At 42.9% G+C, this 17,131-nt stretch overlaps 2 protein-coding genes and 1 long non-coding RNA gene across 8 annotated transcripts in view; 2 read left to right on the plus strand and 1 right to left on the minus strand.

Annotated features, from left to right (window-relative positions):
* Positions 1-10,145, plus strand: part of PAQR8 (progestin and adipoQ receptor family member 8) — a 46,179-nt gene extending 36,034 nt beyond the window's left edge. For all 4 annotated transcript variants that reach the window (XM_035295888.3, XM_035295889.3, XM_035295887.3 and 1 more), the window contains one exon: positions 5,593-10,145. In XM_035295888.3, coding sequence (XP_035151779.1) covers positions 5,645-6,709 — 1,065 coding nt within the window. In that variant the 5' untranslated portion in view covers positions 5,593-5,644 and the 3' untranslated portion in view covers positions 6,710-10,145. The remainder of the gene's footprint in view (positions 1-5,592) is intronic.
* The window catches only part of LOC144582154 (uncharacterized), a 60,132-nt gene that overhangs the window by 29,048 nt on the left and 13,953 nt on the right, over positions 1-17,131 (minus strand). The gene's annotated exons all lie outside the window — the stretch shown is intronic.
* The window catches only part of EFHC1 (EF-hand domain containing 1), a 92,343-nt gene continuing 88,213 nt past the window's right edge, over positions 13,002-17,131 (plus strand). For 2 of the 3 annotated variants that reach the window (XM_035295885.3, XM_054254095.2), the window contains exon 1: positions 13,002-13,186. In XM_035295885.3, the coding sequence (XP_035151776.1) occupies positions 13,085-13,186 (102 nt within the window). In that variant the 5' untranslated portion in view covers positions 13,002-13,084. The remainder of the gene's footprint in view (positions 13,187-17,131) is intronic. The other variant, XM_035295884.3, reaches the window with a different exon arrangement.

Consider the following 17,131-nt stretch of genomic DNA (forward strand, 5'->3'; position numbering starts at 1 on the left):
GTGGCCCTCTGCTCATAGACCCACCAGGAAGTCATACTATTCCTAGGCTCTTATTTTGCCTCTTTGCTAGAATGCCCCTGTTCTCACTTGTCTGAGCTCTATCCAGCCTTCTAGGGCTAACACAAGCCCATTTCCCCCAGTGGCTGCCCCAGCATGCTCCAAGTGTGTTCTGCTCTATAGATCTATTTGTATTTCGCTCTACTTTACACTTGATTATGTGTCATCTGGTGGTGTTGGATGTTGATTCATGAAGTTTGACTCTTCTAACTTCTTGAGGTAAAAGGATCTTATTTTATTCTTCTGTGGCCTTTGTAGCCTGGAATAGTGTTGAGCAGATAATCGTTGCTCTGAAAAAGATTTCTGGTTGATTAAAATGAAAAGACTTGAGATTGTCTAGTTCATAAAAATTCTTTTTTATTTTTTAATTATTTTTATTTTTTCTGGCGATAACACTTGTTACCTAGGAAAAAATTCTTGAGGAAGATTTAAATTTCAGCCGTCCAGGAGTTGGAGTGAACCCTGTGCAAAGGAGACTGTTCTAAGGTAGAATCTTGGTCAGTTCATAGTCACATCAGGTTGGGTAGTGGGGCATGGGAAAAGAGGCCAGAAGTAAGGGAGGGGCTCTTTCGCAGTGCATCCAGCTGGGAAGGCTGGGAGGATTCAACATCATGATGACAATATGGTTTCTGCCAAAATTGGCTCAGACTTAATAGCTGGTCCTTTGAATCATGGAAGCATTGCCCATTCCTGCTTGGTGAAAGTGAGATCTAAGAGGGAGGGGGCAAACCCCACTTGACAGTGGCTTCTGAAGTTGATGATAAAAGAATCATAACTCATTACCATTTTTGCTACGTTAGCTGCTCTCAGAGGGAGAATTTCATGGCAGAGGAAGAGGTGGTTGCTAAGGAGATGACAGAAGAAAAAGAAAAAAACAACCCAAACTCTCTTTCTGACCACAAGTTTAGAATTTTTCATGACCTTGCACTACCAAAGGGAAATTTAAGTCCTTTTCTGTTTGTTTTGGAGATGAAGTCTTGCTTTGTTGCACAGTCTGAAGTGTAGTGGCACAATCTCTGTTCACTACAACTCCTCCTCCTGGGTTCAAGTGATTCTCCTGCTTCAGCCTCCCGAGTAGCTGGAATTACAGGCGCTGGCCACCATGCCTAACTAATTTTTGTATTTTTAGTAAAGATGGGGTTTCACCATGTTGATCAGGCTGGTCTCAAACTCCTGACCTCAAGCACTCTACCCGCCTCAGCCTCCCAAAGTGCTGGGATTACAAGTTACTGCACCTGGCCGGGAAATTTAAGTCCTTTTTACGCACAGATAGAGGACTCAGATCTTTGCAACACTCTAATTCCTGGGAGAGATAAGATATCATATTCTGAGTTAGAGGCTGTGGTGGTTGTATCCCTGGACTCAGGTTCTTTTGTGGGTATTGGGTTACACACTCCAGGGGGTGGAGTTATTAAGGAGACCCTGAGATCTCTGTGGCTGCATTTAAAAGATCTCATTTGTAAGAGAAAGGATGATTCTGCCAATTTCTTTCCCCTTGTGCACCTTTTCTTTTGAAGTTAAAGTTAATATCCTTTTGGATTTGTACCTCTCTGCTTCTTAGTTCTATAAATCTCTTCTTATTTTCTATGAGTGAAGTAAAAATAATTTCCTGAAAAGAACCTGTCGACATAAAGTCATGAGAGAGGTTGGTGCTATGAGGACTGGAAGGAACTGTCAGAGCTCTGCACTCATGGTCTTCTGCAGACCAAAAATAAGGTTCTGTCCTTTCTTCCTCAGAACAGACAGATGCCAGTTAGTTCCCAGGTCTGAACTGCACTCTCTTCCAATCACTAAACTACTAAAATCCAACATTTTAGTCTTTAGAAATTCAGTTGCATTGTCAGTTTATAAGAACCTGCTATGTGATGGATACACTATTTTAAGGATACGAAGTTAAGTAGGAATTGTGTGGTTATATATTGTTGAACTCTGGATGCAGGAATCGTCTGATTGGTTTGGGTTCCCAAAGATGAGAGAAATAGCCTTGATTTCAGATAGCTTGCAGACGAGGCTAGTGGGAGCATCTTTGGGGATTCCTTCTTCTATAGATTTATATCCCCATTGAGTCGCTTTGATTTCTCCCAGACATAAAAGCAGACTAGTAATTTCATCTGGCTTCCTCTCTACTTCACAAGAGGTAGTGGAAGACTATATCTAAAAAACAGAGGACTTTAATTCCCCGGAACGCCAACAAGCCCAGTACCTCAGATTGCATGTTGTTAACAGCAACAGAACAACTTGAGAAGTTATCCCATGTCCCAGGCTCATTCCTATAGTTCCTCCACCAAGGGCTGTTGGAGAGACCTCCATCTAGAACTTAACTTTCAGGCACTTGGACCCCTCTGCTGGCTGATAGCAGAAGCACCACTTAGCTTTTTCTTTTCTTTTTGTTTTTAAATGAATTCAGGTATTCTAATTAGCATTTTCTTTCTCTCTCCCACACTCCCTCTTTCTGTGTTTCTCTTTCTGGCTGACTCTGTAATCCGTGATACATTTCTCTGGTGTCTTTAATTCCTATATTGAACACGAGTGCATAGCCCATTCCTGGTAGAAGACTACTGTCTGATGGGTGCTGGCTAAATGAATGCCTCAATACAGGGTTATAGGGACTGTCATAGAAATAGGTTCAAGGTATGGAGGGGACATTAGGCCCTCCACTCATGAACGATTCCTGCATCTCATACCAGTGATGATCATAATAATGGCAAGTAGTCAATGCAGAGTTGGAACCAAGCACTTTGTTAAACACTTTACAGGCATTACATAGTTCTTGTTCAGCCCTGTAAGACAGTTTTTCTGTCATTAACTCTATTCCACAGATGACAAAGCTCAGGCTGGATTCATGCAGCTTGTTGATGGTGGGGCTCAGGATGTGAGCTCAGGTCTCTCTGGCACCAATGTCAGAACTGCCAACTACAGTGACCTTCTCAGATGCTCCAGGCTTTCCAAGCCCCTGTCTTGGCAGAAGTTCTTTGACCTTGCTCTCTGCCTAGAAGTCTCTTTCATCTTTATCTTCTCTCAGGAATTCTGATTCTTCCTTCACAATTCAGTTCAGGGTCACTTTGAGAGGGCTCCTCCTATCCTCTCCCTGTTGTGGTTGTTTGCTGAGACCCCCATGAACCAGTGCTTGTCTCTAATGGAGCACTTATTGCACATTTTTGTGTTGATTCCCCTACATGTCTGTCTCCCCTGTAAACTCTGACCTCTTTGAAGGCAGGAAATGCATCTTACCAGTCTTTGTATCCTTAATACTTAGTACCTAGCACAGAGCCCAGCTCATAGCAATAAAAACAATAGCAATATTTCACATTTACTAAGCACCTATCTTGGGCTGGGCAGAGTGCTAAGCACTTCATTTTTTAGAGTCTCTCATTTAACTATCCCACAACCCATAAAATATATAGAATGATGAAGAAAACTGAGGCTGAGAGAATTCTATAACTTGCCCAAGATCACCCTAGTAAGTGGCAAAACTGGAGCTTGACTCCAGGTCTCCCTAAACCTCTTTACATTTTATTAATTTTCATGCCCTACAGTTTTCACCTGATTAGGTATTTTTTCTCTTTCAATATTGATTGAGCCATATGAGTAGGAATTTCATTTTCTTCACTAAAATTAGTAAGTACCCTGAACAGTACTTTCTGTATGTGCTCAGCTGAGGGTCTTTGAAGGAAGGGTTCCATTTAGATAAATCAGATTGAATTTTTCTGAAGAAAAAAGCTTGGGAAACAACTATATAGGGTAACCAGAAATGGTCAAAATCTGTTTCTTTTTTTTTTTTTTGAGACAGAGTTTCGCTCTTTGTTACCCAGGCTGGAGTGCAATGGCGCGATCTCGGCTCACCGCAACCTCCGCCTCCTGGGTTCAGGCAATTCTCCTGCCTCAGCCTCCTGAGTAGCTGGTATACAGGCACGCGCCACCGTGCCCAGCTAATTTTTTGTATTTTTAGTAGAGACGGGGTTTCACCATGTTGACCAGGATGGTCTCGATCTGTTGACCTCGTGATCCACCGGCCTCGGCCTCCCAAATTGCAAAATCTGTTTCTTTACCTAGCAACTTCACATGAAATTTTGCAGCAGTTTATGAAATGTTTTATAAAATAATTGCTGTGTTCATCTATCACTGAGAAATACAAGTGTAAGTTAAGCATTTCTGAAGCCTGAAATTCGCTGAGTACAGTTTTAATTACCCAAGAGAGGCAAATCCAAAACTACTTGCTTTTCAGAGCATAATTTAAAAAAAAAAAAGAACAACAGTCTTTGCAGTTAGATTTTATGTTAAATTTAGACCACATGTTAATTTTAACTGTTAGGATATCCTAGAATATGCATTGTTCTTTACCAACCTAACTGGTGAGTCAATTTGCCTATCTGAAATGGGAGTTTTACTCAGTTGCCCACCTCGTATTTTCAAAGTACCAGTGAAACTAGTGGATAGTTTAAGATTAGGTGGATGCTAAAGAAATACAGTCTATCATTAGTTATATCAATATTTGTAATTCTTATATTTCAGTATCTATGATATTTCATGCCATTAAAGCCTGCTTATTACATCTTAACATTCAGAAAACCCTATATCGTTTAAAGGTTACCTTACTTATAGATATAATTAAATCTTGATAATCATTAAGGCATAGATATCATTAAATTAGGGTACCTAACATTTCCATTTTGCAAGATGTTGCTTTGCCCCACACTGAGTGTAATAACCATAGAATATTGGGACAAGCCAGGAACGGTGGCTTAATGCCTGTAATTCCAGCACTTTTGGAGGCTGAGGCTGGTGGATCATTTGAGGTTAGGAGTTCGAGACCAGCCTGGCCAACATGGTGAAACCCCATCTCTACTAAAAATATAAAAAGCTGGGTTTGGTGGTGCGTGCCTGTAAGACCAGCTACTTGGGAGGCTGAGGCAGGAGAATTGCTTGAACCCAGGAGACCGAAGTTGCAGTGAATCAAGATTGCGCCACTGCATTCCAGCTGGCCAACAAGTGAAACTGTTTAAAAATAAAAAATCTTGAACCAAGATCCCTTATAGACAGTCAGGGATCTTGGTTCAACTCCATTATTGGACAGATGAAGAAAAGGAGGTTCAAAGAAGCTGTCTGCAGCTCCCTGCTTCCCCCACTACTACAAAGTCATGTTCCATTAAAATAACCACAGATCGTAGCTGGCTTGGTGGCTCACGCCTGTAATCCCAACACTTGGGGAGGCTGAGGAGTGGGGAGGAATGCTTGAGCCCATGTGTTTGGGCCCAGCTTGCTGTACATAGAGACATCCCCTCTCTACAACAAAAGCAACAACAAAAAATTATCCGGGCGTGTTGGTGTGCACCTGTGGTCCTAGCTACTCTGGAGGATCACTTGAGCTTAGGAGTTAGAGGTTGCAATGGGTTGTGATCGCGCCACTGCACTCTAGTCTGAGCAACAGAGTGAGACTCCATCTCAAAAGAAAAGAAAATAGCCATAGTTTTCCTTGTCCGCCTTAGCTTCATTCCTGTCTCACTGCAGCTTTGCCAATTTTCCGCTTCTCTGCAGGTTACATTCCCTGTCCTGAGTACCCGGCTTGGAGCGTGGGCGAGCTGCAGCCATGACAACCGCCATCTTGGAGCGCCTGAGCACCCTGTCGGTCAGCGGACAGCAGCTGCGCCGCCTGCCCAAGATCCTGGAGGATGGGCTTCCCAAGATGCCTTGCACTGTCCCGGAAACGGACGTGCCCCAGCTCTTCCGGGAGCCTTACATCCGCACCGGTTACCGCCCCACAGGGCACGAGTGGCGCTACTACTTCTTCAGCCTTTTTCAGAAACACAACGAGGTGGTCAACGTCTGGACCCATTTACTGGCAGCCCTGGCCGTTCTCTTGCGATTCTGGGCCTTTGCCGAGGCTGAGGCCTTGCCATGGGCGTCTACCCACTCCCTGCCACTGCTCCTCTTCATCCTGTCGTCAATCACTTACCTCACCTGCAGCCTTCTGGCGCACCTTCTGCAGTCCAAGTCGGAGCTCTCCCACTACACCTTTTACTTTGTGGACTATGTTGGCGTGAGCGTTTACCAATATGGCAGTGCTTTGGCTCATTTCTTCTATAGCTCTGACCAGGCCTGGTATGAGCGGTTCTGGCTTTTCTTCTTGCCAGCAGCTGCCTTCTGCGGCTGGTTATCCTGTGCTGGCTGTTGCTATGCCAAATATCGTTACCGGAGGCCTTACCCAGTCATGAGGAAGATCTGTCAAGTGGTGCCAGCAGGGCTGGCCTTCATCCTAGACATCAGCCCTGTGGCACACCGTGTGGCACTCTGCCACCTGGCTGGCTGCCAGGAGCAAGCAGCCTGGTATCACACCCTCCAGATCCTCTTTTTCCTGGTCAGTGCTTATTTTTTCTCCTGCCCGGTGCCTGAAAAGTACTTCCCGGGTTCCTGTGATATCGTGGGCCATGGACATCAGATCTTTCATGCCTTTTTGTCCATCTGCACGCTCTCCCAGCTGGAGGCCATCCTCCTGGACTACCAGGGTAGGCAGGAGATCTTCCTGCAGCGCCACGGACCCCTGTCTGTCTACATGGCCTGCCTCTCCTTCTTCTTGTTGGCTGCTTGCAGTGCTGCCACCGCAGCCCTTCTGAGGCACAAAGTAAAGGCCAGACTGACCAAGAAAGATTCCTGAGGGTAGCACGTGGGTCAAGGTGTGGAGGCAACCCCTCATAATTTGGAGAAAACTTGATACAATAGAAGTTGACTTTTAAAGGATTGGCTTTTAAATTAATAGATATATCCAAGGATATGTTATAGCTACAGTGTTTGAAAGCCAAAGGATTTCAGAGTTTTGTTGGTAATAAAAGGAATACTCCTTTTCCTTTTGGATCATAGCCTTGCAAGGCACAGGAAGGGAAGGGATCTTGGCTAAGATTCATGAGACACTGAATTAAGGAGAATCATCTTCATGCCTGAAAATTTTGATTGTGGCCTCCAAGGGCAATTCCTAGAGCAGAAAGGATAATAAAATTGGACTGGAAAGTAAGTAGGTGGTGGGTCCGCACCCTGTTGGAATGGCTATCCTACTATGCTGGTCTTTGGTAATGGAATAAATTGACCCAAGGACCAAATTTCATTTAGATTTCAAATTGTCCAGGGTGGAAAAGCTTTCAGTTACTCAGTTCATCTGATTTCTGGTCCTTCCTTTCTCACCAGCTATAATACTAACCCTTTTCTCAGGATAACTGTCTACCTGGCAGTTTTCTTTGAAGTGTTGCTCACTCCCATCCCTACCTTGCATGGTCATATAAAGGACTAGGAAGCAGTCATACTTGCAGGAAATGCTTGGATTTATGTGGACATTCAGGAAGCTTATTCTCATATAATACTAATGTAGACAGTACTAGAAATTACAGTGCCCACAGTCACCAGGAGGCCCAGCCAATAAGCGTAGATACTGTATGATGTCATGGGACCCTTCTGCTTTATACCAGTGGACTACAGGATTACTTGAGAGTTATCAGGGCTGCCTTACAAGCCAAGATATCAGGATTGCACCAGGGAATCTGCAGATATGACCAGCATGTTTTAAAAGCTCTTGGTAGGATCAGTTGGTTCTAAGGGTCCCTCTAGGGACGTCATTATTTCAAGAGGAACCCAGGGTCCACCCTCCTACATAGATGGTGCCCCATGAAGAACCCACATAACTAACCTGGTTCAGGGTTCTCAGGCAGGCAGTTCTGCCTCAGCTTAGAGCAGAATTCTTAAAATACTCAAGTACTGGGATAGGCAAGTATGTGTGCTTACTGTGGATCGGTCCCTGAAGGTTTCTTTGGGTGAGGACATGGTTTGTTTGGAGCATTGCTGCCCACAAGCTTCTATGGGATAGGTGGTGCTTGGGATTGATGTGTTCTGGCCATGCAGCCCTCCCTGAGGATTTACTCCTGCACTAATCCAGTGAAGGAGGCTGTGTCAAAAGAAGGGCTCAGAAGGCTTCTTTCACAGGCAATGATTCCTATCAGTATCAGGTCCCTTATTTACTAAAATGGGATGTGATTTAACTCCAGTTTGATGAACCTCCTCTGAGTTTACTTTGTTGTCCTTGAATCTTTTGTTTTCTTCCTTTCTCTGAGATTTGTGGGTTTGGTGCCTTATAAATGGAAATGTGTGAATACTTAATATATGCCCATGTAGAATTTTCTGTTTTGGGTTTTTGGAATTAGAAAAAATATACATTGCTCTTCAACTAGTGAATGAAACTTCAGAAAGCTAGAATTGCTTATCAATCAAAAGACTTTCTCAACCTGTATTTTGGCCACACACGAAAATGATACTCAGCTGAAGCTTTCCAATAATCTTTATAGCAAGAAAGCATGTGTCTTGTCAGCTACATTGTTTTCTTAGATAGATTTCTCCTGTTAATCCTCAAATATCTGAACTTCTGTGCTACCCACGTGTCTTATACAAGTTTCTGGTGTCTAGGCCAAATTCATGACAAATAAAATTAGCAAAACTGAACTGAGCTGAATGGAACAAGAGGATGGGGAAATTGTGCAAATATGTTGGAAGTAGATTTAAATAGGGACTAGAAAGTGTTTGAAGTTTTCATTATGGATTCAAAGACTGTATTATTTTGAAAGTTGGAAGGAGAAGGGAGGGAAGAGCAGAAGGGAAGAAGGTATAAGTCAAGCTCTTGAATATAACTGGTGGTATTGTGGGCAGAGATCTTTAGGTCAAATCCGGCTATTTTTAGAAAGACAGAACCGGAGGTAGAGTAGTGATCTTCAGATGCGTGCATAGACCAGTGCCAATCTGAACGTTAATGACCTGTGACATGATGAGCACAGGAAGAGGCATCAAGATATTGCCATACAATTTCAATTTATGAAAGTATTGGTCCCTCAAGTGGCTGGAATTTTTTTTTTGAAATGTCTTTCTGAGACAGGGTCTTACTCTGTCGCCCAGGCTGCAGTGCACTGGTGCGTTTATGGCTGGCTGCAGCCTCGATCAACCTCCCCAGCTCAAGCATTCGTCCCACCTGAGCCTCCTGAGTAGCTGGTACTACAGGAGCATGCCACCACATCTGGCTAATTTTTGCATTTTTTGTAGAGACAGGGTTTTGCCGTGTCTCGAACTCCTGAGCTCAAGTGATCCGCCCACCTCAGCCTCCCAAAGTGTTGGGACTATAGGCATTAGCCATCATGCCCAGCCTAGAAAGTTTTTTAATAGGAGATATTTGAGAGGCATTGAGATAGGAGACTCTATGACATGCCCTCAGAACACCAGAATCTTACTAGAAATAAACATAGGAAATGCAGATATTTTTAACTACTCAGACTTTCTTTTGAGGAATTACTTCTTTTAAAACATTTTTGTTTAAGTTAGTGTATCAGTAAGACACACACCTAGTTTAAAAGGAATAATTAACAATTTTATAAAGGAGCTGGCTGTCTTATATCACTGTAGCCCCTCTAACAGTTCATATCTACTGGAAATCCTGCTAGTTAACTTTCTCTCAATTTAGACTTTCAATCTATGAAAATGTAAATACCTTTGAAAAAAACTAAACTATCACTCATTTATATCTTCTCATGAATGAAATGCATTGTAGGGAGAGGAGACGGCAGGACACAGCAAATTAGGGACACATTTGCCTGCTTCTCTCTTGCCTAATTCTTCCTGACCTGTATTTACTGATGAGCTAATAATACTTGTAGGACTCTGCGGGGGGGGGGGGGGGGGGGGCTCATTTCCCATTTCAGCTGAAAGTACTTCACTCAATAACAATATTCTCAAGAGTCTTCTACTGGAAGCTTGAAAGAAATAGGACTTTACATCCGTAGAATGAAGGTATTTATTCCTTCCTCTGTTGCCCACTTGTTCACAAAAAGTACCTTTATGCTTGAAAACAGGTTCTTTGGTTACTGCACTGTAGTTTCAAATGGTTCCTCCAGATGGCATTCATGTCTTACTCAGAAAGGGCACAGCCGTTGTCCCCAGGGTTTCTGCTTACTAATTCTATTGGTCTTGTGTTTGCTTGATTGCTTGGCAAAGAAAAAAATGGAGCTATTTTCTGTCTATATAAATCTACTTATGTGAAAAACCATTAAAGTGATTTTGTATATGCATTGTTGTAGTGTCAGCAGTTTAAAGAAAACAGCTACCTTGTTTCTTTCACAAGGTCTTGACAAGGACTACCTTGGAGAGGCTCGGCCTAGAAACAGTTTTTTAATAGGAGATATTTGAGAGGCATTGAGATTATAAGGTTTTATTTATATTTATTTACATAATAAAACCCCTCTAAAAGGTTTTATTTATATAAACATTGCCAGGAAAAGGAGGTCAAGACACTCTACATCCATCAAGAAGCAGGAAAGTATAAAAGCTTTTAAAAAATCTCTAAACCCAGACCCCCATACACATATATACACATACACATCCTAATACCTACTCATGAGTAGAACAAATTGCTTCTCCACAAAAACCTATGAAGTTGGTTTCTCTGAAGATTTCAATATAATTAAATACTCCTAGTTTCATAGATAATAATGTAAAAGATTTCACAATATTTATTGGCTACAATTTTTTTTTTTTTGAGACGGAGTTTCACTCTTGTTACCCAGGCTGGAGTGCAATGGCGTGATCTCGGCTCACCGCAACCTCCGCCTCCTGGGTTCAAGCAATTCTGCCTCAGCCTCCCAAGTAGCTGGGATTACAGGCATGTGCCACCATGCCCAGCTAATTTTTTTGTATTTTTAGTAGAGACGGGGTTTCACCATGTTGACCAGGATGGTCTTGATCTCTTGACCTCGTGATCCACCCGCCTTGGCCTCCCAAAGTGCTCGGATTACAGGCTTGAGCCACTGTGCCCGGCCCTGTCTACAATTTTTTAAATGTAAAAATTATGAATTATGAAATCAACTATAGCAGGTATTACAATGTACGTGTTGTGAAATGTGGCATCTATCAACCAACTAATTTTGTAGCCGTCACAGATTGAAATAGCTGTGTAAGAGGTGATTCTCTAGGCTACTGCAGCTTCAGGCTGCGGTACTGTCACAATCACTAAGAAAACAACATTTCTATGGCTAGAGGCTCCACTGGTCCAATTATGGTTGTCGCTCTTACCCAAACCCTTTTTTTAGGGCCCCCAGCAGGGGCCCTAAGCAGTTTGAAAATGCTTCTGTTGTTACCAGTTTAACCACTCTCCAATTATTGATTTAGCAAGAATTTATTGAGCACCTATTGGTGACAGGCACTGCGTTGGCTCTGGAGATGCCACAGTGAGGAACAACACACCTTGCGGGCAAAGAGTCTGCTGTCTGCTAAATGAGGACCAGCATCTTTTCCTTGGGCCATGAAGGGTCCCTCTTCCCAGGTCGTGGTTCCAATCACAGCCTGAGGGGCAGGAGGCTGGGACCTGGTTTGGGCCAGAACGTCTTCAGAAGGATTAAGCTGTCTCTCCCCTTTACCTCCAGAGGTTAGAAACATCTTCCCCTGTAGCAAGGCAGTCATCCTAAAGCTGCCTCTACTTACTGTTACTCCTGCTACTTCTCCAACCCTTCTCACTGCCCTCTAGTTGTTTTAACTCAGTCCTGGGGATCCTTGACACATCCAGATACACAGAGAAGCCCTAAATTTCCACAAGCAGTAGAGGCTTCCCAGGTACATAAAGTCCCATCCTTCAAGGAAGGGGATGTGTGGTTCCAACCTGAGTACAGGTTCCTGACGTGGTAAGTTAAAAACAGCATGCTGCACTCTGGCTACCTCCTTAAAAAAATAACCATATCCTTTGTGGAATTATTATAGAAATAACAGAAGGGAATCACTGCATTAAAAAGATAATTCATTTCAGTATTAACTTTGGGAGCACAGCTATCTAGGGTAAGGGCTTTTCTTACCTAACCGGATTCTCACTGGAAGAGGTATTCACTATATTTTAAGATTCCAGGAGGCCCGGACCATAGGGAAGGCTGCATAATAACACCTCAGATGTTTTGTGCATTGTGATTTCTAAAACATTTCCACAACTATATTAGCTTCTAAATAACTGTATAAGGTAAGTAAGGTCAAACAGGTCTCCATTGAACTAGAAAACACTAGAAAGGTAGAGTGACTGGTTTGAAGCCACACAACTAGTTCTAATGTTTAAACTCATTTCTCCTGATAAATTAAGGGTCCAGCTAATTAGAAACATCAGCACCAAATACTTGCAGAGCTTTTCACTGCAAATGAAGCACTTTTATGTATTATGTATACTTTAACAATCTTTTAACTTTTGATCCTAATATCTCATGCATAGCCAGAGTTGTATCATTTCTTTTTTGAGTTAAAGTGACCACTCCACCCACATCCTTGGATGCAGAATAAAGCATTCATTGCATCACAGAAGCTTCTCAGAACCCCAAAGGTTCATTGTCCACAGGCCCTCAGGTGGCTGGATTACAAAGTCAAGTCCTACTCTCCAGTCAGTTTCCTAAAAATACGTTTGGATCGTTGGATGAGAAAGTCCTCAATTCTGATAATCTTGCCAAATCCCAAATCCTCCCTTTTATCTTTTGATGGGATTGTCAGTTCTTTAAACAATCAGCTTTCCCAGGGATTTTGACAAGAGATATGAACTTGAACATGGATTTTAAAAATGTTTCTCTGCCATATGAAAGAGTTTTGCAGACTTAGTAGAAAGCACAAAAAGTCATTTCTTAAAGTAATATTTGCTTATTAAAGAAACTAGAAAAGTGGGAAGAAAAGATAATACTTGGGCCCATCACTAAAATAAAATCCCTGTTAGGGAAAAATAAGGCTTATGTCAAAATATTGTCAGTGATAAAATGTGTAGCAGTGTCATGTAAAGATTCCTGAAAAAAAAAAAAGATATTGTAAACTAGACATTTTAAGCAGCCTAGTACTTTATTCTGTAAGTTAAAAAATCAACAGTCTTTGGCTCAATTTACAGGAGTACCAAGACAGTGACATTACACTCCCTTCTGATATTACATTATGTAGGTAATTTGATGATCTGGCTGATGCTGGCTCATTAATCCAAGCCAATGATACATTGTCTCTCATGTTGAAAGAATCGTGTGAAATGTTTCTCTTGAATCAAGCTCTCAGAGAGGACTGTGCTAGAAATAACTTCACTGGGGGTAAGGACTGGCCTGCTGAACTGGTGAGTATGTGGATTCATTGACAGCCCTTCCACAGTGTACTACTAGGTACCAGGCTCTGTTCTAGGTACTTGGGACACAGGAATGAGTAAAACACACAAATCCCTGCCCTTATGGAAAAACAAGGAACCAAATCAATAAATTATATGTTAGAAGGTGATGGTGCCAAGGAGAAACAGAGAGCAAGGAGGAGAGAGTGGAGGAGGGTGTAAGTGCGCCATTTTAACAGGATAGGGGAAGAACACCAAGAAAGGTGATGGAGCTGGCTCTGTTTCTCTCCCAGGCAAAGGGAAGAAGTGCAAGGACTCTGAGGCTAGGGTATTCCAGGAATGGCCAGGAGGCCAGTGTGAACAGAGAGGGAGAATACAGCAGAAGATGAAGACAGGTTGTATAGGCCTTGTGAAGAGTTTTGCTTTTACTGTGACTTTGGGAATGGGGCATTAGGGTGAGGGGAGGAATTCTTTCCAAGGAAATTCAGGGTAGCTATCTATTGATATGGATTAATCACTAATTGCACATTACCTTGCCTTTAGAAAACAGGGCAAATTCTGTTTCCTGCAATATGCACAAAACCAGATTGACATCAAGTTATTCCATGTGTAGGCCTGGCCCAGCAAACTCTGTGTTCCTGTGGCCACACTCTCATGCTTGCAGAATTCTTCCCAGTTTCCTCTCAGAGCACTTTTAAAGTGTGCAGAATGTTCACCTCTGCTTTGAATGTTTTCTCATTCTTTGGACAGTTTGTACTCTGGATAATCTTCTGAGCAGAAATGGAATGACACGTCTAGGGCAGAGCCTGTAAATTGGGGATAATAACAGTTTATATTATCTAGTGCTCACCACTTGCCAAGAACTGAGCTGAGCTGTTTTCCTAGATTCTTTCATTTAACCCTCATTGTAGCCCTTTGAGGTATGTAATAATACTGCCTCCATTTTGCAAATGAGGAAACAGAGGCATAAAGTAAATTTGCCCACGATTACCTGGCTCCTAAGTAATGGGATCTTACAGACAGACCTTTGAATCCAGAGACTATATTCTTAGCCATCAAAATTAAGTAAGTGTGGAAGCTTCTTTTTCTTTCTTTCTTTTTTATTTTGAGACGGAGTTTCGCTCTTGTTACCCAGGCTGGAGTGCAATGGCGCGATCTCGGCTCACCGCAACCTCCGCCTCCTGGGTTCAAGCAATTCTCCTGCCTTAGCCTCCGGAGTAGCTGGGACTACAGGCGCGCAGCACCATGACCAGCTAATTTTTGTATTTTTAGTAGAGACGGGGTTTCACCTTGTTGACCAGGACGGTCTTGATCTCTTGACCTCGTGATCCACCCGCCTCGGCCTCCCAAAGTGCTGGGATTACAGGCTTGAGCCACCGCGCCCGGCCTTTTTTTTTTTTTTTTTTTGAGACGGAGTTTCGCTCTTATTACCCAGGCTGGAGTGCAATGGCGCGATCTCGGCTTACCACAACTTCCGCCTCCTCTCCTGGGTTCAGGCAATTCTCCTGCCTCAGCCTTCTGAGTAACTGGGATTACAGGCACGCGCCGCCATACCCAGCTAATTTTTTGTATTTTTAGTAGAGACGGGGTTTCACCATATTGACCAGGATGGTCTCGATCTCTTGACCTCGTAATCCACCCGCCTCGGCCTTCCAAAGTGCTGGGATTACAGGTGTGAGCCACCGTGGCCGGCTTTCATCTAACTTCTTTCATCTAACTTCCCACATTGTCACTTGTGTGAACCAGAAAAAGTTTAAAATTAAGAGGGAAGTATGATGTACATTTCTGTCTCCCCACCCCTCATAAATGAAGTAAACCTAAGGATGCAGTTCTCATTTCATTTCTGGACACTTTAGCCAAGCAAAAGTCCTTATACTATTTTTGTTGAATGACACCAAGGCTGAGATTCCTAAATGTATTTTGTGCTAGAATACAACATCAAGCAACTCATTACAAACAGTCTCAGAAGCCCACTGTAATGACCTGAAGGATCTAAAGGACTGAAACTCACTTTAAGAACCACTGGCCTCACATTATTTTCCCATGCTTTTCTAATGTGTATATAATGACTCTAGTGAATACTTTCTTATCTTTAGGACCTTTTAATATATCTTATTCCTTATTAAAATAAATTTGAGCATTATTCCAGGCAAAACCAATTTTTTTTTTTTTTTTGAGGCAGAGTCTCACCCTGCTGCCCAGGCTGGAGTGCAGTGGTATGATCTCGGCTCACTGCAATCTCTGCTTCCTGGGATCAAGTGATTCTCCTGCCTCAGCCTCCCAAGTAGCTGGGACTACCACGCCCGGCTAATTTTTGTGTTTTTAGTAGAGACGGAGTTTCACTACATTGGCCAAGCTGATCTCTAACTCTTGACCCCAGGTGATCTACCCGCCTCAGCCTCCCAAAGTGCTGGGATTACAGGCGTGAGCCACTGCACCCGGCCAGTAAACAATTCCTTCAAGACAACAATGGCAACATACAAAATATCTCCATCTAGTGTTTTTTCAAAACAGGAACAAGTTATCTTGGAATCTAATTTTACTGCACGAAAATTACATGTAAACAGTTAGGATGAGGTCATACTGGACAGCTTCTTAATTCAATATGACTGGTGGCCTTATAAGAAGAGAAGAGAGAGGAAAGACAGTCATGTGAAGACATAGAGACACATACAGGGGAGAGCACGATGTGACAATGGAGACAGAGATGGGAGTTATGTATCTACAGGCTAAATAGTGCCAAGGATTGCTGGTAACAACCAGAAGCTGTGGGGTGGGGGTGCCTGGGTTAGGAGGAGGGACAGGCAGAAAGAGAATGGCCTTGCCAGCACCCTGATTTCAGACTTCTAGCCTTCCGAACTGTGAGAGAAAAAAATTGTGTTGTTTAAAGCCACTCAGCTTGTGGTACTTTGTTATGGTGACCCTAGAAAATTTAATACAGCATCCCAGGGCCAACCTTATTTTTTACCTCCCTATGAAATTGACACAATTTTTCCTAACCAGTGTCTCTTAGTCTCACAGCAAGCACAGGTAGAGGATGGAACACGAAGACTCCCCCTTTCCCCCACCTATACCCTATTAAAGGGAGAAATGGGATTTGCAGGTCTCAGCAGAGATACTGCTGGGAAGCTTATTACATGTATGAATACAATACACCTCTGTGGTAGGGAGTTAAGTACAGAGAAAACGTTGTGAACAGCAAGTTTCAGTGTGGCTGTGTTTCCCATCCGAGTCTACCCTGTAAGCAGGTGCTCCTGGGTTGCACCTTCGCAACTTCCCACTTGGGTCTTTACCTCTACTCTCAGTACTCACAACCAACTCATTTACCTGCAAGCACCTTCATCTTTGGGTGCAAAGGCTTTGAATTCACCGTCTGCCTCACATTCCAGTGGTGATAACATCAAAATATACATGGTTAACCCAACAAATAGGGAAAAGGCAATGACTCTGCAAAAAGCTCCAGCCATCGAGCCTCCTCCGTGGCCCACCAGAAAACCTTCTGCTCTTTTCATAAACTCTACCTTGAAGAGGGATTATTAGATGCCCTCCTACCCTCTAAAAGGATCTAGTGTCTGTGTGTGTGTGTTTGATGTTTATACAGAACTGGGGGTGGGAGAGGTGAAAAAGAAAGAGACTTGAGTCACATAAACCAAACCCTTCTACATGTTGCATTCTCTAAAGTGTCCAGCATATTCCCCCCCCTTTTCTCCTTTCTTTTTACCTTAATCTGTCTTTAATCTTCCATAGTTTTTCCGATTCCCAGTCAATGCCCAAACTCTCCATTCACCATACTCCCCCAGAAAATGGTAATAACAGTCAGGGAGTGCTTACTATGTGCCAGGCACTATGGTGAGTGCTAACATATATGAACTCATTTAATGCTTACAACAACCTTGTGAATTGGGGATGATTATTATGATTCCTGTTTATGGCTATCAAAAGGTTAAGAAACTTCTC

This window comes from Callithrix jacchus, chromosome 4 (genome assembly GCF_049354715.1).
Source record: "Callithrix jacchus isolate 240 chromosome 4, calJac240_pri, whole genome shotgun sequence".
Taxonomy (NCBI): domain Eukaryota; kingdom Metazoa; phylum Chordata; class Mammalia; order Primates; family Cebidae; genus Callithrix; species Callithrix jacchus.